Source organism: Bos mutus, chromosome 11, assembly GCF_027580195.1.
Source record: "Bos mutus isolate GX-2022 chromosome 11, NWIPB_WYAK_1.1, whole genome shotgun sequence".
Taxonomy (NCBI): domain Eukaryota; kingdom Metazoa; phylum Chordata; class Mammalia; order Artiodactyla; family Bovidae; genus Bos; species Bos mutus.
The window spans coordinates 85,254,977-85,278,609 of record NC_091627.1 but is presented as its reverse complement, the minus strand read 5'-3'; the positions used below and the strand labels follow the sequence as shown (position 1 = coordinate 85,278,609).

Sequence of the window (23,633 nt, the reverse complement as noted above, 5' to 3'; positions counted from 1 at the left end):
AAAATGGTGTTATTGCTCAGGATTTTTGCTTTTGTAACTGGAATGTAGAAGAATTCAGAGGATCTAAGAGATGGAGAGAGTCTGCCCAAATTTAAAAGATTTACTTTTGAGGGAAAATACTAATCTGGGTATTCTAAGTTTCAAACGGGTTGGAAATGTTATTATACAATAATACTATATGAGCTGCCGTAGAAAAAAAATTTTTAATTATTCACTGTAATAAATTGTTTTATTTTCTACATTACTTCTCAATCCTTACCTCTCTGCACAGATGGAAAATTGTGTTCTTTTTTTTTCCAGCAAAAGTTTCACAGATATGAGAAAGTTATATCTGCTCTAACAGGCAGGCATTGATGTCAGTGATAACCTAATTCTGTACTCTCCTTTCTCTGGAAAACGGATCTGGTGGTGTTTGTGGGCTGAAACAGCCACAGCTACATCACTGAAAATAATCAGAAAATATCTGTATGTAGCAGTCCTGAAGAAAATGGCTTTCCAATAGACGTTGCTAAGCATGTTTGCTACATCTTTGTATCCTCAACAATATAAGCAAGCACCTTATATGCAGGAGCATGAATGGAGATACTAACATTGTTTGGATAAATTTTCCTGTTTTTTAGGTCTCATGTTGAAAATTTCCAAAAGAGGCTCAATAAATTCTAGACCAACTGTAATCTCCTCAAGAGCAGGACTGGTGGTTTTCCACCCTTATGGCTTAAGAAACAATGTAACTCATATATTCAAAGATAATAAATCTGCTTTGGATAATTTAAAAATCTTAATCAAGTGGCTTTTAAGTGGTATTAACTTCAAAGTACAGATTTGCTTTTTTATTTTTTATCCATTTGAGTAGTTATTTTAGAGACTCAATAGGTGCAGCCTAGGAAAACTCACTTGCTCCATCTAGGGAATGGGTTCATCACAGGTGGCTCTGTGTTTTTTGCTCCATGGCATAAACAACACAGCATAAAATGAAGATGTTGTTAGGGAAGAATGTAGAATGGGCTTGGAAGGTAGAAGTCAGATCAGAGTTAAGTCTGGGACAGCCGACCATATGCACAAGATAAAAAATTAAAAGTTATATTTGCAAAGTGCCCAGATGCATGGCAAATTCTCCTTCTTTCGTTATTATTTAGGCATGGCTTATATAATATAGTTTATTCTACCTAGTTGCTATACAAATTTGGGGATAATATGCCATAGTAAGACATTCTGGATATGATTGGTGATAGTTTATGTTAAAACTTGAGATCAAAGGACCAAACTTTCAGAAGGGGTTGGCTTCAGTTCAGTTCAGTTCAGTCGCTTAGTCGTGTCCAACTCTTTGTGACCCCATGAACTGCAGCACGCCACGCCTCCCTGTCCATCACCAACTCTCGGAGTTCACTCAAACTCACATCCATCGAGTCAGTGATGCCATCCCGCCATCTCAGCCTCTGTTATCCCCTTCTTCTCCTGCCCCCAATTCCTCCCAGCATCAGAGTCTTTTCCAATGAGTCAACTCTTTGCATGAGGTGGCCAAAGTACTGGAGTTTCAGCTTTAGCATCACTCCTTCCAAAGAACACCCAGGACTGATCTCCTTTAGAATGGACTGGTTGGATCTCCTTGCAGTCCAAGGGACTCTCAAGAGTCTTCTCCAACACCACAGTTCAAAAGCATCAATTCTTTGGTGCTCAGCTTTCTTCACAGTCCAACTCTCTGCTGCTGCTGCTGCTAAGTCGCTTCATTCGTGTCCGACTCTGTGCGACCCCATAGATGGCAGCCCACCAGGCTTCCCTGTCCCTGGGATTCTCCAGGCAAGAACACTGGAGCAGGTTGCCATTTCCTTCTCCAATGCATGAAAGTGAAAAGTGAAAGTGAAAAGTCGTGTCCGACTCTTCACGTCCCCATGGACTGCAGCCTACCAGGCTCCTCCGTCCATTGTTAATTATAAAATGGTGCCATTGTTATCCATTGAGCCCAAACTCAGTATCTTAAAATAGCAACATTCATTATATCACAGTTTCTCTGAGTTGGGAATCTTTGCACAGCTTAGCTGAGTGCCTCTGGCTCAAGGTCTCTCATGAGGTTGCAGTCAAGGTGTTGGCCACCCGCTACCCTTCCTTCTATCCATCCATTCATCTACACTTTCATCCATCCATTCACCTCAAGCATTGATTTAGGTGGTGGGATGTCATAATGAACAAGAATTTCTAACATTCAAGGAGCTGTTGTTCTGAAGGAAGCAGACAATGAACAAGACAAAATATGTAGTATGTTAGATAGTAATCAGAAGACAAATAAGGAAACACGGGTATAATTTTAGAGAGGGTACCAGGTAAAGACCTGAAGGAAGTGAGAAAGTAGGTTTATGGATATCAGAGTGGAGAAAGGGACCAGCCCCAAGGTACCAGGAGGAACATCACTGATGTGCTCAAGAAATTGCATAAGACCAGTGGGGCTAAAAGCAGAATAAACAGGGAAACAATAGGAGATGGGTTTTTTAAGAAAAAGAGAAAAAACAGCAGGCAGGGGAGGGAGGCAGATATTTTAGGGCCTTAAGATAATTCTAAGATCTTTGGTCTTTGCACAGAAATGGGGAGCTGTTGGAGGGCTAAGCAGAGGCTTGACAGGGTCTGACTTACATTTTAAAATCATCCTTCTGGCTCTGTTTAGCATTACCATCCTTACCATCATAGTTACGTAATCATTTAGCTCTTGCTGTGTGCAGTTTAGAAATGTTATCTTATTTAATTCTTACGGCTATCTATGAGTTAAGTTGGAGACGGCAATGGCACCCACTCCAGTACTCTTGCCTGGAAAATCCCGTGGATGGAGGAGCCTGGTAGGCTGCAGTCCATGGGGTTGCTAAGAGTCGGACATGACTGAGAGACTTCACTTTCACTTTTCACTTTCATGCATTGGAGAAGGAAATGGCAACCCACTCCAGTGTTTTTGCCTGGAGAATCCCAGGGACAGGGGAGCCTGGTGGGCTGCCATCTATGGAGTCGCACAGAGTCGGACACGACTGAAGCGACTTAGCAGCAGCATGAGTTAAGTATTAGTTATATCTTTGTAGAAATGAGAGACTAGTACTTGCCACACTCTATTGTAATTTTTTTTTTTACTGCTCTGGCTTCCCCAGTAGAAGGTAAGCCCTGTGAGACTATCCCAGTTCTTAGTTAGTAGAAGGTGCCAGTCTATGTTAGTGGGATGAATATTGATTGAAAGCTTTCCTTCGTCTGCAGCACAAGAGACCAGATCCATGCACGTAGGAGACAGCAATGTGAAGGGAATGATGGGTCCTGGTAAGTGGCTCTTCTTCAAGTTCTCTTTTCTTCTAACAGCCTCACCCTTTCCCTTCTTCTACCTTTCCTGCTTCTACGCCCTCAGTCCCAAACCAGGCATGAAAGAAGTCAGGCAAGATAAAGCACTATGTTTTTAGTAAGATTCCAAGATGTATGCTGGAGTAGGTCAGCAACTCAGAGGGAAGGGGAAGGGAAGTTGAAGACAAAACTGGTCTTCTTAGTTCCTTCAGGCTTGTTTCAGTTACCACTGAACTAGAACTTGCTGAGAACTCACAAGTGCAGGTGGAATGACATTTACGTTTTCTGTGGACCACACATCTTATAGTTTATGTAATTTAAAAGTTATCTAGGAGATAATTCACCAGAATTTTATAAATTATTTCATCTCCCCTCCCTCCCTTCCTCCTGCCTTTTGGAAATATACCATCATCAGGGCCAAGGAGGACAAATTCCAAAACACAACACTGTCTTTGGTACCCTTCTTCCTGCTCTTTCTGTATTTTCTCCTCAGGTGTGCTCACCTGAAAGGAAGAAATATGAAGAATCAATACATATGACTATAAATTAGTTTTGTTATTATATTTTATAAAATAAATAATTTATAAATTAACTAATTTATATTTTATTTTATAAAATTTATTTTTTAAAAGTCATTCAGTACAGTCTGTGTGCCAAGAATTAAGTATATAGACCAGAAACAGAGAAAGGTGATCCTTTGTAACTGTGGAGACTTTTAATTCTTAATTGATATGTTTAACCCTCAAAGGATAGTTGTACCCAAGCAAAGGCATAATATTTTTGAGTTAGTAACAAATATAATTAAAAAAAAGTCAGAACTTGATGGCAGATGTTATTTTTCAGGAATGACCCCAACAACTCCAGAAGCAGAAGAAAACCTTAAACCTTGCCTCTCAGCTGATATCCAACCCAAGAGTCATCTACCACCTGGTGTGTGGAGGCAGCCTAAGGAAGCTAAAGACTGGGGTGAAGAATACGTCACAAAAGACCACCCAGATAAACTCAAGGAAGTGAGCCAGGGCAGACATAGCTCCTTGGAAAACGTTTTATGTGAAACTTCTTTAGCTGGTAAGTCCAAAGGGGCAATGTAGGCTGAAAATGTAAAAAACAAGAAACCTAAGGGCTGGAATCCTTGCAATTTAGATGCAGTGGACCTATGAGACAATTGAGCTTCTGGTTTCCTTTTGAGATGAACAAACTGAAGTCTTTAGTGGTAAAGGGACTCACCTGAGGTCACACGGCCAACTGGGACTACCACCTTGATTCTGGGTATCCATGACACTTAGTATTGTACCGCTCTGGGACAAAAGGCATAAGGTTAGTGGAGAAGAAGGCAGAATTTTGTAATGGATTTATTCAGTGATATGGAATGTTCAACATATGAATCTTGTATCAGGGGTTCACCACCAAAATGTCAAATACTGCAATGAGGTCTGTTTTTCCCTTCCTCCTTTTTTCCCTCTTTATTTTCTTTCTTCAAATGATAAATCATCACAGAGCACTTAGCACATGTCTGACAATGGCAATTCCAACTGTTGTTTTTAATTAATTAATTTTAATTGGAGGCTAATTACTTTACAATATTGTAGTGGTTTTTGCCATACACTGACATGAGTCAGCCATGGGTGTACATATGTCCCCCATCCTGAAGCCCGCTCCCACCTCCCTCCCCATCCCATCCCTCAGGGTCATCCCAGTGCACCAGCCCTGAGTGTCCTGTCTCATGCATTGAACCTGGACTGGCAATCTATTTCACATATGGTAATATACACATTTCAATGCTATTCTCTCAAATCATCCCACCCTCACGTCCTCTCACAGAGTCCAAAAGTCTGTTCTTTACATCTTTGTCTCTTTTGCTGTCTCACATATAGGGTCATCATTACCATCTTTCTAAATTCCATATATATGCTTTAATATACTGTATTAGTGTTTTTCTTTCTGACTTACTTCACTCTATAATAGGCTCCAGTTTCATCCACCTCATTAGAACTGATCCAAATGTGTTCTTTTTAATAGCTGAGTAATATTCCATTGTGTATATGTACCACAGCTTTCTTATCCATTCGTCTGCCAAAGGACATCTAGGCTATTGTAAACAGTGCTGCAATGAACATTGGGGTACATGTGTCTCTTTCAATTCTGGTTTCCTCAGTGTGTATGCCCAGGTGTGGGATTGCTGGCAGTTCTATTTCCAGTTTTTTAAGGAATCTCCACACTGTTCTCCATAGTGGCTGTATTAGTTTGCATTCTAACCAACAGTGTAAGAGGGTTCCCTTTCTCCATACCCTCTCCAGCATTTATTGTTTGTAGACTTTTTGATAGCAGCCATTCTGACCAGCATGAGATGTTATCTCATTGTGTTTTTGATTTGTATTTCTCTGATAATGATTGATGTTGAGCATCTTTTCATGTGTTTGTTAGCCATCTGTATGTCTTCTTTGGAGAAATGTCTGTTTAGTTCTTTGGCCCATTTTTTTGATTGGGTCATTTATTTTTCTGGAATTCAGCTGCATGAGCTGCTTGTATATTTTTTTTGAGATTAATTATTTGTCAGTTGCTTTGTTTGCTATTATTTTCTCCCATTCTGAAGGCTGTCTTTTCACCTTGTTTATAGTTTCCTTCATTGAGCAAAAGCTTTTAAGTTTAATTAGCTCCCATTTGTTTATTTTTGCTTTTATCTGCATTACTCTGGGAGGTGGGTCATAGAGGATCCTGCTATGATTTACATCAGAGAGTGTTTTGCCTATGTTTTCCTCTAGGAGTTTTATAGTTTCTGGTCTTACATTTAGATCTTTAATCCATTTTGAGTTTATTTTTGTGTATGGTATTAGAACGTGTTCTAGTTTCATTCTTTTACAGGTGACCAGTTTTCCCAGCACCATTTGTTAAAGAGATTGTTTTTTCTCCATTGTCTATTCTTGCCTCCTTTGTCAAAGGTGTCCATAGGTGTGTGGATTTATCTCTGGGCTTTATATTTTGTCCCATTGATCTATATTTCTGTCTTTGTGCCAGTACCATACTGTCTTGATGACTGTAGCTTTGTAGTACAGTCTGAAATCAGGCAGGTTGATTCCTCCAGTTCCATTCTTCTTTCTTAAGATTGCTTTGGCTATTTGAGGATTTTTGTATCTCCATACAAATTGTAAAATTATTTGTTCTAGTTCTGTGAAAAATACCATTGGTAGCTTGACAGGGATTGCATTGAATCTGTATATTGCTTTGGGTAGTATACTCATTTTCACTATATTGATTCTTCCAATCCATGAACATGGTATATTTCTCCATCTATTTGTGTTATCTTTGATTTCTTTCATCAGTGTTTGATAGTTTTCTATATATAGGTCTTTTGTTTATTTAGGTTCCCTCCAACCCTTTTATAGGAGGTAATTTTTAATTTTTTATTATCAAATACATGAAAACTGAATAACACTAAAAGTTTTATTGTGAAAATCAGTAGCACTTTAAATTCTTTTGACATATTTTTTTCTGGTGCTTGTTTCCATGTTTTAAAAAGAGTTTATGCTGCTATTTTTTTCTATTGGTACATTGCATGCATGCTAAGTTGCTTTAGTCATGTCCAACTCTTTGTGAACCTATGAACTGTAGCCCGCCAGGTTCCTCTGTCCATGGGATTCTCCAGGCAAGAATACTGGAGTGGGTTTCTGTGCCTCCTCCAGGGGATCTTTCCAACCCAGAGATTGAATCTGCATTTCTTATGTCTCCTGCATTGGCAGGTGGGTTATTTCCTACTAGCACCACCTGGGGATACACAGACCTGTATAATATGAGAAATATATTGGGTTGGCCAAGAAGTTCTTTTGGGTTTTTCCGTAAAATCTTACGGAAAAACCCAAAAGAACTTCTTGGCCAATCCAACATTAATATTTCTAATAATAGAAATATTATCTCATAAAGTTCTTTCATACACCTTTTCAGGCAATACCCACCCACAGAACCACTACTCTGACTTCTGTTGCCATAAATTAGTTGTGTCTGTTCTTGACTCCATAAAAATGGAATATTACAATATGTAGTTTTTTCATGTATGGCCTCTTTCTCTCAACATAGCATTGCATGTAATTCATTCAGCAATTTATTCCTTTTTATTAATCATATTGAATGAATTTACCATAATTTGTCCATTCTCTTGTTGCTAGACATTGGATTGTTCCAATTTAGGGCTACTATGAATAAAACTGCTATGAACATTCTTGCACAAGTCTTTTTTTTTTTTAATGTATGCCCTCATTTCTCTTGAGTGTACACCTAGGAGTGGAATCTTTGGATTATGGGATAGGATTATGTTTAACTTTAAAACACCAGCAGTTTACCAGTTGGAACATTTTATACTCTTACCAGCAATGTATGAAACTTTCCAGTTTTTTTACATTCTTCTCAGTATTTAGTATGATCAGCCTTTTAAATTTGAACCATTCTGTGGGTGTGTCCTGTGTCATATTGCAGTTTTAATTTGCACTTCCCTGAAGACTAATGATGTTGAGCATCTTTTCATATGCTTGTTGACTATTTGTATAATTTCTTTTATGACGTACCTATTTAAGTCCTTTGTCCAGTGTTTAAATTGGGTTATCTTTTTATTCTCTATTAGTAGGGTTTTTTAATATATTTTGAATATGAGTTCCCTGTAAGATATATGTGTTGAGAATATTTTATTCTATTCTCTGCCCTGCCTTTTCACTTTCTTGGTAGTCTTTTGATAATAGATATTTTTAATTTTAATGAAGTTCAATTTATCAATTTTAAATGTTTAAAATAGTTTGTGACTTATGTGCCCTTGCAAAATATTTTTGCCAGTTCTAAGGTTATCAAGATATTATACTATGTTTTCTTATAAAAATCTTTATAGTTTTAGCATTCACATTTAGGTCTATGACTCATATTGAATAAATTTTGCTGTGTGGTATGAATCCAGATTCATTTTTTTCCCATATGGGTATCCAGTTGCTTCAGCTCCATTTATTGAAAATGCCTTCCTATTCTCACTGAAATGAATAGGAAAAGCCAAGTCATCACATATATGTGGGTCTAACTCTAGACTCTAAGGCTTCCCAGGTGGTTCAGTGGTAAAGCATCTGCCTGCCAATGCAGCAGATGCTGGAGACATGGGTTTGCTCCCCGGGTCTGAAAGATCCCTTGGAGAGGATAGTGGCAATCCAGTCCAGTATGCTTGCCTGGGAAATCCCATGGACAGAGGAGCCTGGTGTGCTACAGTCTATGGGGTTGCAAAAGAGCTGGCCACGACTTAGGGACTAAACAACAAATTCTACTCTATATTCTTTTATTCTGATTAGGAGAGAATTGACATCTTGACAGTACTGATATTCCAGTTGAAGAACATGGTATATGACTCTTTTTACATGGGTCTTCTTTAATTTTTCTTAGCAATGTAACAAAGTCTATCACTGATATTTTTTTAAAACAGCATTTGCCCTAGAGACCTCTGTTATCCTACTGTATTCTGACTCACTGCACTGCTGCCCTCCTGGGACTTCCTGTGAATTCCCTTAAAATTTCTCCTATGTTAGATTTCTCTTCAGGGTTTTGTGGAGGGTTTTTTTTTTTTTTTTTTTGCATATCCTTCTCAGTTCCTTGGTTTACTACTTGTTTTGATGGAACACATAGCCTGGTAGGTTCCACATAATTCATTGGCTATTTAGATGAATACAAAGTCATTTTCCATTATCATTTTGAAGCAATTGTTCCACTGTCTTCTAAATTCTAATGTTGCCAGTGAAAAATCCATCATCTAATCCCCAGTCCTTTGTATGTTACCTGATTTTTCTCTCTGGTAACTTTTAGGATCTTCTCTTTACCTTTGGTGTGCTAAATTTTCACAGTGATTTGGTATATTTTACAGTGATGTGAGAGTTTTTTTTTCACTAATTATACTGAATGCAAATGGGCCCTTTCCTCTGGAAATACATGTCCTGGTATTTTTTGTATTATTAATTTGATAATATCTTCTCATTCACTTTCTTTCTTTTCTCTGAAACTTCTACTAGTTTGATATTGGATCTCCTGGACTGATTTTCTCTATTACTGCCTTTTTTGGTGGGGAGGGAAATGGAGGCAGGTGTACAGATTTCCTTGACTTTGTCTTCTCCTCTTTTAAAAAAGCCAAAAAGTTTCTTTTTTCCTGGATTGTTTTTAAAATATAGGATCCTGTAATTATTAAGCGGGCAGAACATTTTTGGTAACTCTTTGAGGATATTAATTATAAGATTTTTTTTAAAGGTTTCTTTTTTTTTTCCTGCATTGTCTCTATTTATGGTTCCTCCTTTTAAAAACATGTGTATACTTTCTTCTTCTCTTTCTTTTATGATGTAAGATTGATTCAAGTATCTGAGGATTCTTAGCTAATTATTCATATCCAGGAAAAAGGCCCTAAATAAAAAGAAACCTAAAAATCCTGTGTTGGTCAAGCTGATCAATAAGTGGGCTTCTTATCTGCTAATCAGGTGGCAAATTACCGTTTTGGTTGGTTACCTCTGTATGTCAGTGATCGTAGACCTTTTTCACTTGGGCAGCTCATTCCTCCAGTGGAAGACCCTCTGGTCTCCAGTCTGGACAGTATAAGTCTGGCTGCTGGCACTCTGGGACCCGCAGGCAAAGAGGCTGAGAGGAGTCTCACTCTTTTGTATGTGAGCCTTCTTTGAGTCCCTTTGTTTTCATTTTAGCATTTCAGCTCTGCTCTCTGCTGTGTCTGATGTTGTTAGTTCAGATACCAGAGACCCAGGCTTCTCTAGCTTTTCTCGTTTCTCCTGGGGTGGAACTGAGGAAGTCATCCAGCATGGGTATGAGGAACTGAAGGTTCAGCTTCACTGAATGTAGACTGTTTCTCCTGTTTATAACACTGCCTCTTACTTGTACTCTCTGTGATGTCTTGGTGTCTCCAATCCTTGAGCCTTTCTGCTTCTCAGCTGGTTTCCCATCCACAGATGAAAACGCTGAAGTAAATGGTTTGGTGCCCTTTGCTCTGCTGAATTAATGACCATGCCTCCACTCTGTTTTCCATCTTCCAGAAACTTGCTGGTGTCTCTATTGCTTTCAATACCTTTTTATTGCTTTCTATCATTTAACAGGGTCTCAGGGAATAGTGGTTAACAAAAATTCCCTCCTTGTTTTGTTTTTAAAGCTAAAAGACAGACTGTGGCTCTAGAACTGCTTGAATCAGAGAGAAAATATGTCATTAACATCTCTCTGATCCTGAAGATCAAGGCAACATTCCAGGGGTCAGATGGAAAGAGGAATTCTAAAGAGAGAAGGTACCCATGTATTCATTGCCTTTGCTTTTCAGATTGATTAAAATTTAAGGTAAGTTGTTTATTGTTTCCACTTTGGGAATTCTGGTACTTATCAAGAGCTCCAGATATAGACTTGGAAATGAGAATAGTCAGTGACCGCAGGTAACCCTTGGCAAGTCTCAACTTTTGACTTCCAGCAGATAAGAAAATGAGTGGAGTCTCTGGGGCTTTCAGTGGTCCTGGCATGTCTGTTAAGAGCCTAAAGGGAAAAAGTGCAACAGTGAGGGAGGTATTCCTGTCTGTTGCCATCTGCATATTCCACTGGAAATCCTGGAAGAACCCCTGGAACCACTTCTCATGGGAGCACAGGAAATGGATGGGAATGGAGATCTGAAGTGGCCATTAGATAAATGATGCAGGGCTTACATAGCTGTGAACTTGGACCTTTCTTATTATTTGTTCAGGAAATCCTGGTTAAGGTATGAGCCGCATGTGAGTGTAGTCATGCTGTGGGGCAGAGCTTCCATCGGGCCTCTAATGTGTTACAGCAACTTGCTAGTCGCCAGGTTACCACATTCCCTCCTCTATATCTGTTCCAAAACTTCAGATTTTCTCTGCTTCCCTCTCTGCTGAGAGAAAGCAGGAAGGAGAAACTTACGATTTGGTGGGGAAAGACTACTGTCATAAAGATGTGATAATCCAGATCCACCGAGGAAAAGGCCAAGCCAAATAAATAAGTCTGGATGATGGATGACTAGAGACAAAGGAATTCCTTCTACCAAGGAATATGCACTGATGGTTCATGAAGTTGTGGGAAGCCTGAACTGTATTTTCCAGATCCATATCACCCCTACCCCCAATTTTACTTGGCTTTGCAGCTGCCAGCAATAAACCCAATCACCAAAACACAATGTACATCCATCAAAGCGACTGATGTGAGAAAACGTGCCATGACAAACCCACAATTACTTCACTATTTGCAAGAATTATTTCACTGCAAAACCTAGATAAAATAGAAAGCTGTAAGGAGCAGAAAAGAACATGACACTGAAAGCTGTGAACAGTAGACACTCTGGACTGGGTTTTACTTTCTGTGGCCACCTAGATCCTTGCTGGCTCTTCCTTCCCTTTCTGGCCACTTGGTTCCCCCTTCTTCATCCCATCCAGCTTGTCTGAACCTCCCAGATTACCCCTTCAGCCCTCCGAGAAGTCTCTCTGGCCTCTTGCTATCTTGCTGGTGCTGAAGATTTGCTCAGTTCACATTAAAACCCAACTAAAACCCAGTCTACCTTTTGATGTGGCTTTGCCTCCACATCTATGAGTCTAAGCCAGCAGCATCTCTTTCTACTCTCTGAAAATGTGGGGATGGGGTAAGGAGAGTGAAAGAGAGGATTGTTTGCTCCAGCATACAGTAATCAGGCTCCATGTTGGGTACTTCATTTACTTCATGAAATCTTCACAAGAAACTGTGAATCCTACCTGATAGATGAAGAAACTCAGGTCCAGTGAGGTTTGAAGTCACATAACCAACTGAAGCCAGAGCTCAAACCCAGGCCTGTGTGATGCTCTTTTAGCATCCCACTGCTTCTCTAAGGACCATGTGATTTCAAAGATACCACCTTGACTGACAGCAATATTCCAGGTGCCTCAACCAGAAGCTGACTTGTCTCTTCCTGTTTCATAAATCAGGCTTCTCCCTTAACTGCCTGTTTGTCCTTACTTCAGATCTCAGCTGACCCGTCAAATAGAGGAAGGTTTTTAGTTCACAGAAGCTCTTTTCTACTTGCCCTCTCTTCTACTGCTCATAACCCATTACTAAGGAAGAAGTGGGCCTTCCCCTAAATCCTGAGATTAAAATAATTAAAACTATCATACCTTCCTCAAGAAAGTAAGATAATGGTTATTTCTCATATCCATGATGATGCTATTTATGTTAGTTATCTGCTAAGCTAATCCTCTTTTTTGTTTTCATTGCCCAAGAAGAGAAAAGCTTCAATTCAGTATTCTTAGTGCTAATATGAAATCTCTGGTTCTGAGCTTTGCTGTGCTTAGTCACTCAGTCGTGTCCTATTCTTTGCGACCCCATAGACTGTAGCCTGCCAGGCTCCTCTGTTCATGGGGATTCTCCAGGCAAGAATACTAGAGTGGGTTGCCATGCCCTCCTCCAAGGGCTCTTCCCCTACCCAGGGATCGAACCCAGGTCTCCTGCATTGCAGGTGATTCTTTACTGCCTGGGCCACCAGGGAAGCCCCTCTGAGCTTTGCAATGTCACCCTTTTCCTATTGTTGTTGAGTCGCTAAGTCATGTCTGACTCTTTGTGATACCATGGACTGTAGCCCTCCAGGCTCCTCTGTCCATGGGACTTCCCAGGCAAGAATACTGGTTGCCATTTCCTTCCCAGGGATCAAAGCCAAGTCTCTTGCGTCTTCTGCACTGGCAGATGGATTCTTTACCACTAAGCCACCAGGAAGCCCCACTCTTTTCCTACCTGAGGTTAGAGCTTCATCCTCCTCCTTAATTCACTGTTTCTTTTTTCCTAAGCTTTCTGAAGCCTCCACGTGTAGCCTCTGTATTTAAATAGATAAGCGGAATGAAATACAGAACAGAATGAGATTATTCCTCTTCTCTATTGGCGTTTTTCCTCCCATGCAAAGATGAAAATTACCTTATGAACATTTACCTTTCCCATCACAAACCACAAGCCTTCTGCATTTTCTGCCCTCACTGAAAAGTCACCTGGGGGTGAAAACAACACCCACAAATACATACCTGATGCTCAAACCTGAGGATACCACGTCTTCTCAAACCTATAAAAGTTTAGGTTTTCCCTAGAAATACATGAAGTGCTCAGAAGTCTCTGCAGGCTGCTTCCAGCCAGCCCTGCCCCTGGCTGCAATCGCCTGACGCTGCAGGAGCAAAGGCTGCCAGTGGAAGCCTGAGGGGAAAGTGTGGGCTGTTGTCCACTGGTAGGAGGATCACAGATGTTGGAGTTCTTGTTTTTTTCTGGCATGTTTCACCCACACAGAGCCACTACCTCAGGCTTGAATAGTCCTGCATGAACCCTTGTCAGGAGGGGCAAAGTCAGCCCCACAGGATTTGCTGGTTAGCCTTAAAAGCTGAACCCCAGGGCTACATCCTCCAAGTGCTCAATGAACTGTATGCTTCAGATCACCACTAGGTGGCACGTGTTTTTATTAACAATGCCTCATCTTGCAGCTGAAGCTCAGGAGTTGTTTTGACCTAAGTTACTAATTTAAAACTATAACTGGATGTTCGTTGATTGCTTTTAGTTTATTTCCTTGCTTAAGTACTGTCTTGCAGGAATTGAAATTACTTTGAAGACTTTAGAAAGAATAAACTTCTCATGTTGCCATAATCTCACCCCCGGTTAGGAACAGAAAATAAATTGAGCACTTAACATTTTTGTCCTAATGAAAAAGTTGCTTCTGGGAGTCAGGTTAGGCTCCAGGCAAAACAGTGAAATAGGTTAAGTGTGTCTATACTTCTCGCTTCTTTTTCCCTCTCCCCATTTCCTGGCTCACCTCCTCTGCACTCTGCCCTAATTTCAAATACTATCCTTATTAAATTAAAAAAAATCTAAAGCCTGTTTTCAATATTTGGTACAGAAAGTGAAAAATGAAAGTGAAAGTTGCTCAGTCATTTCCAACTCTTTGCAACCCCATGGACTATACAGTCCATGGGATTCTCCAGGCCAGACTACTAGAGTGGGTAGCCTTTCCCTTCTCCAGGGGATCTTCCCGACCCAGGAATCCAACCAGGGTCTCCTGCATTGCAGGCAGATTCTTTACCAACTGAGCTATCAGAGAAGCCATTTGGCACAGAATCCACCTCAAATCATCACTCTTTATGTAACTCACATGCTTCCATGAAACTTAATGAGGGTATTAGCCTTTTGTGATCCCCATCCTAAAACCTTACACTGTCACTCCAGTGGACTGTCCACGAGGCAACCTGGACCCCAACCGAGTTACCAGCTGTCCAACTCTGCAAGTACACTGGTCATAGTGTAACAGAAGACAGCTTTCTTGAAAGAAAGGACAGGAAAGGAAGGGAAAAAAAAAGGAGAGGAAAGAAAGAGAGAAAAAGAAGAGATAAATCAAGACATTTTATATAGCCTACACTGACCACCCATCACAATCTCAGATCTCACCACTGTGCCCTAACATCTCAGTGTCACGCCAGGAATATTACCTGCAGTCACTGTCAGCCTCTGGGTGGGGAGACATCTTTCATGTCTAGGTCTTTTGCGGGTGCAGTGTTTCACTCTTTCAGTGTGATCAGGTCTGCTTTCCTCCATCAGCTTTATGGTTTCTCCCAGTTAGACTGTCTCCTAGCCACGCCTCCAAATTCCCTCTGATGTGGACAGGGATTACTTAGGTCTTCCGAGCCTATTATATCAGCCCAGGAGGCCTCTCCTCCTGTGCTTAGGGATCAGTGGGCTTCACATACATGGAGACTCAAGGCACAGGGACTGGAGGGGTTGGCAGACTGGAGTAGAAGGAATCCTTGTCCCTTTTCATGGGAGGCTGGCATTTGTGTGTCTACTCTGAGCTGCAACCACAGGGGAATTTTCTTTGCTTGGAAATGGGCTGAAAACACCTCCTTCCAAACTGGTGTTCTTCCTACTGTTCTCAACAGAGGTCTGCTTGTTTGGGGGTGGCAAAATACCCCAACTTGTAGTCCTGGCTGCTCTCACCTTTTGAGACAGATCCATATTCTGCCTATGGAATGTGTTCTCTGCTTTTACTTTAGATAAAAGAGATAGAGGGCAGAGGGTGGGAGAGCAGGAAGGGGGCTCAGCAAAACTGGGACTAGCAGGCCAGACCTATGGCTCGCCCTTGAGTTCTTTTCTGCATAAAGCCAAGAACTCTCACGTGGTGGCCTGTCCCAGGAACCTGCCTGAGACCTGGGACATGACCATCCTCTCCTGCCTCAGTTTCCTGCAACCTCTTTACAAAGGATATTAGTAAATCTATTTTTTACCTAAAACAAAAGAATTAAGAAAACCAACCAAATGAACATGAAAAACCTTGTGATCTTGAAAGCACAGGGGAACCTACTTTCAGTTCCCCCAGACCCCAAGCTGGAGCTGACATCCTTGCTGTGGTCCAGCAAGGCTCTACTCCTGTTTCTTCCTTCCTCACTCCTTCAGGCCTCTGCTCACCCCGCTTCTCCATCCAATCCACCATCCAGTCCACCTTCTCCTTCCTCCCATGATTCTCCTTCTGACTCTCCTCTCCATCCCACCCTCCTCTGACTTCTCTCTTCTTTCCTTCATTTCCTCTGAAATAAATGAGACACACTGAGATAGAGGGCAGAGGGTGGGAGAGCAGGAGGGGGGCTCAGCAAAACTGGGACTAGCAGGCCAGATCTACGCTGTAGCCTCCTCTGGCAAGACTCCATGCATTCCCAGATTCCTCTTAGAAACTGAAGGAAAGGGGAAAAGTAACACTTTTATGCCCTCATCCCCTGAACTTTCAGTTTCCAGCTTTAAATGAAATTTCCTCCTTCTCTAACTAAGTACAGTTGGTAGCTACGAATGACCAAGTGCCACCTTAGTGCTGTCATCTGCAGCATTAATTAGAATAGATGATTTGCATATCAAGTGGGAAGAACTTTAAAACATGAAAAAGATCTCCCTTAAAATTTTACTGTCATCTAAATAAGTGTGGACAAGGCAATGGCACCCCACTCCAGTACTCTTGCCTGGAAAATCCCATGGGCGGAGGAGCCTGGTAGGCTGCAGTCCATGGGGTCGCTAAGAGTTGGACACAACTTCACTTTCACTTTTCACTGTCATGCATTGGAGAAGGAAATGGCAACCCACTCCAGTGTTCTTGCCTGGAGAATCCCAGGGACAGGGGAGCCTGATGGGCTGCCGTCTATGGGGTCGCACAGAGTCGGACACGACTAAAGTGACTTAGCAGTAGCAGTTAGCAAATAAGAGTGTACCATTTTGCTTTGAAAAGGCCACTCAAGCGAAGTGCTCTTAATTAGTTCAATACACATTTGAACAGGAGTCATCAGTAAAGGGGTCTTTCTGTGGTCTGAGGTTACCTGCTTTGAGGCTGACAGTGACAAATTTTTTTTTGAATACTAAAGGCAGACCTGTGACTCAAAATATTTCGAATGACTGGGAAAATTGGACTTGTTCCGTATGTTCTTGAAGAGCCTTTTCTTCTCTACACCTGGTTTGTGTCATCCTGTCTCTATTCTGTTTCAAGCCTCTTCCCTGGCTCTTTACGGTACATTGTCCAGCAGCACCTGGATTTGCTTCATGCTCTGCAGGAAAGGGTCTTGAAGTGGCCACGCCAAGGAGTCCTTGGAGATTTATTCCTTAAGTTAACAAATGATGAGGTAAGTTTTTTTTTCTTAATCCTTTATAAACTTGAATTACATGCATCTGTGTCTTCCATGTCCATTTCTCTTAATGGAGAATCTAGAATCAGTGGATTTCAGAGTCCGAGGAGATCTAGTCTAACCTCCTTGTTCTACAGATAATGAAATAAAGTTCAGAGAAAAAACCATGGTTGAAATTACCCAGCTATCTAGATATTTGTAGATCTGTGGCTAGAACCCAAGTCTTTTAAGTTCCAGTTCATCATTTTTATGCTGAACTATAACCGCCCCCATTGAATATGATGTATATGTATGTGTGTGTGTGTATATATACATGCACATATATCCATCTATACATATAAAATACGTATATGGGCATTTGTATATATGTATATGCTTTCACACACAATTTCATTTTTTAAAGATTTTTAAAAATGTGATGGGTAGCTATTTGTCTAGAATGTTTTTTGTTTTCACTTTCTTGGAGAAAGGATGCTAAGTTTTTAAACTCTGTAATGTTCTTCAAAAAAAAATATGATTTAGGTCACAATCTGCAAACTCAAATGCCTACAGGGCCAGCAGATGACATTAGTAAGTAGAAATGAGCTGAATGTAATACAATGTGGGAATACTACTGGGAAGTGAGCTTAAGTGGAGCACATATGCTTTTCTATAAGGAATAGCTGCTCAGCTTTATCCAATTATTATGCAGGAAAAAAGGACTAGAGTTGCCAGATCTGGTATTTTAAGAGAAATGGAAAGTCCAGAATTTTGTGTGAAAATTTATTTTTAAAATATTACATGGGTTAATTGAAATTTGTCTGCAAGTCAGATTTTACCTTCAGTTGACCTCTGTATATGAATGATTCATAATACAAGTTTACAAATTATTTACTTGTATAGAGTGGATGTAATGCCATCCCTCTAAACTCACTTTTACTCATTTGTATTCAGTGTGCTTTCTTGAGCTGAGAATTGTTATACCTATGGGAAAATAACTTTGAGAGGTGAAAACTGTTTTCCTGAGGGGATATTCCATAGGTGAATAAGAAATTAGTGGAAAAAGTCGAGAATTCCAGATCTAGACCCTCTGAGGTGAGTTGGAAAAAGTTCCTCATTTGGATGTAGATGATTGAAGCAGAGAGTAGTTAAAAAACAAAATTTGCATTTTTATCATTTAACTGTTTAAAATATTTTTTCAACTTACATGGCACCTTCTTTCTGCTTTGGTTTATCATTTCACTTTCATTAAAGCAGGGATACTGAGTTTTGGTTTCCAAGTCCATAGGACTATTTTCTTTAAAACCAAAAAGTTTTTTTAAAGATGAATAAAAAAACAAAACAAATATTACTGAACACATTTAATGAATGATTAAAATAATCTCTGCAAAGTACTCCTTTAAATATGCATGAGTCCGCCTGCCAATGCAGGAGACACAAGAGATGTGAGTTCGATCCCTGGGACAGGAAGATCCCCTGATGTAGGAAATGGCAACCCACTCCAATATTCTTGCCTGGGAAATCCCATGGACAGAGGAGCCTGGTGGTCCATAGTGCATGGGGTCCCAAAGAACTGAACATGACTGAGCAACTGAGCACAAACAAACATGCATATTAATTATTATCATTCCTGTCTCCAGGTTCTTACCATGACTTTTTCTGTTTGTTTTCAAGAATAATTTTTTGGATTATTATGTTGCTTACCTGAGGGACTTGCCCGAATGCATCTCTTTGGTTCATGTGGTTGTTCTGAAGGAGGTAAGTTAACTCTATGTTTGCATTCTCCTTTGGTTACATGTGTGACTACATTATGTTGCTCACCTTTCCAGAAAACACAGCACATGTACTCTGAGCTTGTTCTCCAGGCTGGGGAATGGCTTGAACAAGGCTTGAACAATGGCTTGAACCTCCCTGGGGTTCAAGGAGCCACTCAAGGATCAGTGCCATTGCTTTGGTCTTTGATCTTCCTTACTGAACTTCTGTTCCATTCCACTGGAAATACAGACAAAGGAAACAAATATTCTAACCAGAGATCCTCAGGCTGCAGTTTGCAACCTTAATGGTTTCGGGCTTTATAGACTTAGATGTATTAATCTGAATATTAAATTCATGTCATAGTGTGTCTGTCATTTTACAAGATTATAAAATGGCTCTAGTCATGTTGCTTTAAGTGTTGCTACTGCAGTGATATATTAGATGCTCAATAAGCACATATACATATAAAGCAATTCTAGTTATTTTAGGTCAATAGAAAAGAACTATATCAGAAGCTCTAAAGCTAAGAGTTAATTAAGTTTCACAAGAGGTGAGAGGCTCTCTTAACTTTCTACGTCAACCTCTGACTGTTCTCAACCCAGTATAATACCTACCGTATATTAGCACTCAGCAAATATTGAGTCAGCCTAAAAGTTCATGGGGGTTTTTCCATAAGATGTCACAGAAAAGCCCAAATGAACTTTTTGACCAACCTAATATTTGAGAAAGGAGAAAGGAAGGGAAGGGACATGAAGAAAGTCCAGCATGTTTCCTGTTGCCAAACGGTTTCTCCCTTCTTCATTCTCATGAGGTTCAAAGCACCTTTAATGCCTGTTGGTAAAAACATTGTACAGATTACTTGCTGAAGAACCTTAACAAATTTAGTCAACTCAAGTCTAATTTACTGAGTGCTCACTTTGCTAAGATGGTGTTGGAGGGTGGGGAGGGGGAGGGGGTGGTTTGGACACTTGGGTAGATTCTAAAGAAGAATATGACACACTCTTTGTTAGCAAAGAGGTGTCTTCTTGAGCATGTCCCTGAATAAGTAGCCTCTCCAATGACAGATCAATGTTTCGTGACACTCTCCATGAAGAAAATGCTCTAGTAAACCCTTGCTACTCTAGTGGAACTGACCTCAGTTTTGCAGCCAGAACTGGAGGCACACTAAAGACTGACTCCAACTTTCTTTCATTCAGGGTGATGAAGAGATTAAGTCTGACATCTACACATTGTTTTTTCATATAGTCCAGCGCATCCCTGAATATCTGATACATCTACAGGTAGGCATGGCTGGTCAAGCTACCAAGCTGATTTTCATGCTAAACAGTTGTTTTGGGCTTCCAATGAAAAGACACCATAAAGGGTCAAGGAATCATTAATATTTCTAAATCTAAAAATCTAGATTTTTATGATTACCCTATCTCTACCTTGTGGTATGAGCTAAAATCTCATCCTCAAAAGTTTTTGGCTCATGAGGCCAAAAAGGAAATTCTATCTTTATTTACCAGCAATTCACACCTATGCTGATCCAGGATTTTTCTAGGGCAGCTCCTGCCAGATCCTGGGAACCTATTCAGTTCCTTCCATCTTGGTTCCACAGCCATCTAAATTCACCTCCACTCCCAGCCCTACCCCTTGGGTACCTAAGAAGTATCTATACAAGCTCCCCACTTACCTCTATTCTGACTACTTTCTTTTGACTTGTGTCCAAGGGTCTATCTACCATACCTTGCTTATGTCTTGTGTCACGAAAAGAAGCATGGAGAAGCTGATGAGCTGACATCTTCACACCATTTTCCTATAGGCTTGTAGCATTTTAGAGGGAGTTGAGTTGAGAGAGACTCAGCAACACCCCTACCAGTCCCTCTTCTTCCCACTACCCACCTGTTCTGGTTTAATTGATGACTGATTTTTCTAAGGAATTCAATGAAAGTATCTCAGAACTGCTTGGAATTTGTCCCAGGTAGAAGTAGCCCAGTATTAATATTAAAAAGACTTTCAATTGTATGTGGCTTTATATTTTGAAATCATTATTTCATAATAATTATCTAATTTAATCTTCAACTATCCCATGAAATCAGTATCATTATTAACACTTTAGATAATGGAGAGACAAAGAAGTAATTTGCCCAAGTTAAGATATTTGGTCGGTGGAAAAAATATAGGCTTGAAACCCAGGTCCTGCAAGCAGTGTGTAAGTAAGCAAACAAGAACCCGGAGTCTACTCTCTGGCTTGAGTTCAAATCCTGGCTTTGATCTTCATTAGATGTGTGACCCAGTGAAGATTATTTAACTTCACTGTGCCTTGATTTCCTTCTTTGTTAAATGGAGGTAAGAATGGTACCTATCTAACTGGGTTGTGGTAAAAGTTAAATGAGAAAATAATGTAAAAGACTTAGTGCTTGGCAATGGGAAGCACTCAGTAACTGTTCAGTTCAATTAAGTTCAGTCGCTCAGTCGTGTCCAACTCTTTACAACCCCATGGACTGCAGCACGCCAGGCCTCCCTGTCCATCACCAACTCCCAAAGTTTACTCAAACTCATGTCCATTGAGTCGGTGATGCCATCCAACCATCTCATCCTCTCTCGTCCCCTTCTCCTCCCACCTTCAATCTTTCACAGCATCAGGGTCTTTTCAAATGAGTCAGTTCTTTGCATCGGGTGGCCAAAGTATTGGAGTTTCAGCTTCAGCATCAGTCCTTCCAATGAACACTAAGGATTGATCTCCTTTAGGATGGACTTGTTGGCTCTCCTTGCAGTCCAAGGGACTCTCAAGAGTCTTCTCCAAACCACAGTTCAAAAGCATCAATTCTTTAGTGCTCAGCTTTCTTTGTAGTCCAACTCTCAAATCCTGTACGTGACTACTGGAAAAACCATAGCCTTGACTAGATGGACCTTTGTTGGCAAAGTAATGCCTCTGCTTTTTAATATGCTGTCTAAGTTGGTCATAACTTTTCTTCTAAGGAGTAAGCATCTTTTAATTTCATTGCTGCAGTCACCATCTGCAGTGATTTTGGAGCCCCCAAAAGTAAAATCTGTCACTGTTTCCACTGTTTCCCCATTTATTTGCCATGAAGTGATGCGACCTGATGTCATGATCTTAGTTTTCTGAATGTTGAGCTTTAAGCCACATTTTTTACTCTCCACTTCCATTTTCATTCAAGAGGCTCTTTAGTTCTTTGCTTTCTTTCATAAGAGTGGTGGCAAGTGCATATCTGAGGTTATTGATATTTCTCCCGGCAATCTTGATTCCAGCTTGTGCTTCTTCCAGCCCAGTGTTTCTCATGATGTACTATGCATATAGGTTAAATAAGCAGGGTGACAATATACAGCCTTGACGTATATTGGAACTGGTTCCTATTTGGAACCAGTCTGTTGTTCCATGTCCAGTTCTAACTGTTGCTTCCTGACCTGCATACAGATTTCTCAAGAGGCAGGTCAGGTGGTCTGGTATTCACATCTGTTGAAGAATTTCCCACAATTTGTGGTGATCCACACAGACAAAGGCTTTGGCATAGTCAATAAAGCAGAAATAGATGTTTTTCTGGAACTCTCTTGCTTTTTCAATGATCCAACAGATGTTGGCAATTTGATCTCTGGTTCCTCTACCTTTTCTAAAACCAGCTTGGACATCTGGAAGTTCACGGTTCATGTACTGTTGAAGCCTGGCCTGGAGAACTTTGGGCATTAGTTTACTAGCGTGTGAGATGAGAGCAATTGTGTGGTAGTTTGAGCATTCTTTGGCATTGCCTTTCTTTGGGATTGGAATGAAAACTGACCTTTTCCAGTCCTGTGGCCACTGCCGAGTTTTCCAAATTTGCTGACATATTGAGTGCAGCACTTTCACAGCATCATCTTTTAGGATTTGAAATAGCTCAACTGGAATGCCATCACCTCCACTAGCTTTGTTCGTAGTGATGCTTCCTAAGCCCCGCTTGACTTCACATTCCAGGATGTCTGGCTCTAGGTGAGTAATCATACCATTGTGATTATCTGGGTCATGAAGATCTTTTTTGTATAGTTCTTCAGTAACTGTTAGCTTTCCCAATCCCAACCAGCATGCATGCTCCACTACAGCACAGCAGGCATTGTAATGGGAGGGGGTAATAGGCCAGGCTTGATCATAACGTCCCCCTACTTCCAGCTCTGATGCCTGATATTCCCACCATTGGTTAGAGACAATAATTGTTAGAACGGCTCCATTACTTCAGAGATCTAATTAGTAGATCCTTCTAATTTTCCACGTGTTCAAATTCAACTCCAACAGGAGCAAAAATGACTGTTATTTTCCCGAGATGCGATGGAAAAAGGGAACAACAAGTTTGACTTTTCAGTTTGTAATTGAATTGGCCATTGGTATTGTTTTGAGTAAGTGGCTTCCAAACTCTCACAGCATATCAAGGCAAGGTACAGAAGAGACAAAACAACCTTTCATTCTAACTTTGCAATGCTGCTTCCTTTTTTCTTCCATCCAGAATGTCCTGAAGTTCACAGAGCAGGAACACCCTGACTATTACCTACTTCTGGTGTGTGTTCAGCGCCTGCGAGTATTTATCTCACACTACACCCTGCTTTTTCAGTGCAATGAGGATTTGCTTATTCAGAAACGGAAAAAGCTCAAGAAGTAAGGTTCTGATGGTGAAGTTTAGAGGGTTGACCAAAGGTTTCTGAGAACAGGGATACACACGGTCAATGTGAGTGTCTGTTGCAAGTAACCACATTGTATGTAAAGTAGCTGAAATGCAGTGGTGGAGGCAGAAGAGAGAAGGGAATGGAAGAGAGGTGGCCAGGCTGGCTACAGGAGGGAGGTACTTACTAGCTGGTAGAAATTACTTTAGAAAAATAAGCAAATTTGCTGTAATGTTTATGGGGACCTTCTATTTTCTCATGTTGCTAACCACCTCAAAAATAGTTATTTCGCTAAACTTGCCTGGTTTAAAATTG

General features: G+C 40.5%; 1 protein-coding gene across 1 annotated transcript in view; it reads left to right on the top strand.

Annotated features, from left to right (window-relative positions):
• ARHGEF33 (Rho guanine nucleotide exchange factor 33) overlaps nt 1-23,633 on the top strand; it is a 51,265-nt gene that overhangs the window by 12,649 nt on the left and 14,983 nt on the right. The window contains exons 6-12 of the mRNA XM_070380201.1: nt 3,229-3,288; nt 4,150-4,374; nt 10,466-10,595; nt 16,820-16,952; nt 18,609-18,692; nt 19,886-19,969; nt 23,165-23,313. Coding sequence (XP_070236302.1) covers nt 3,229-3,288; nt 4,150-4,374; nt 10,466-10,595; nt 16,820-16,952; nt 18,609-18,692; nt 19,886-19,969; nt 23,165-23,313 — 865 coding nt within the window. The remainder of the gene's footprint in view (nt 1-3,228; nt 3,289-4,149; nt 4,375-10,465; nt 10,596-16,819; nt 16,953-18,608; nt 18,693-19,885; nt 19,970-23,164; nt 23,314-23,633) is intronic.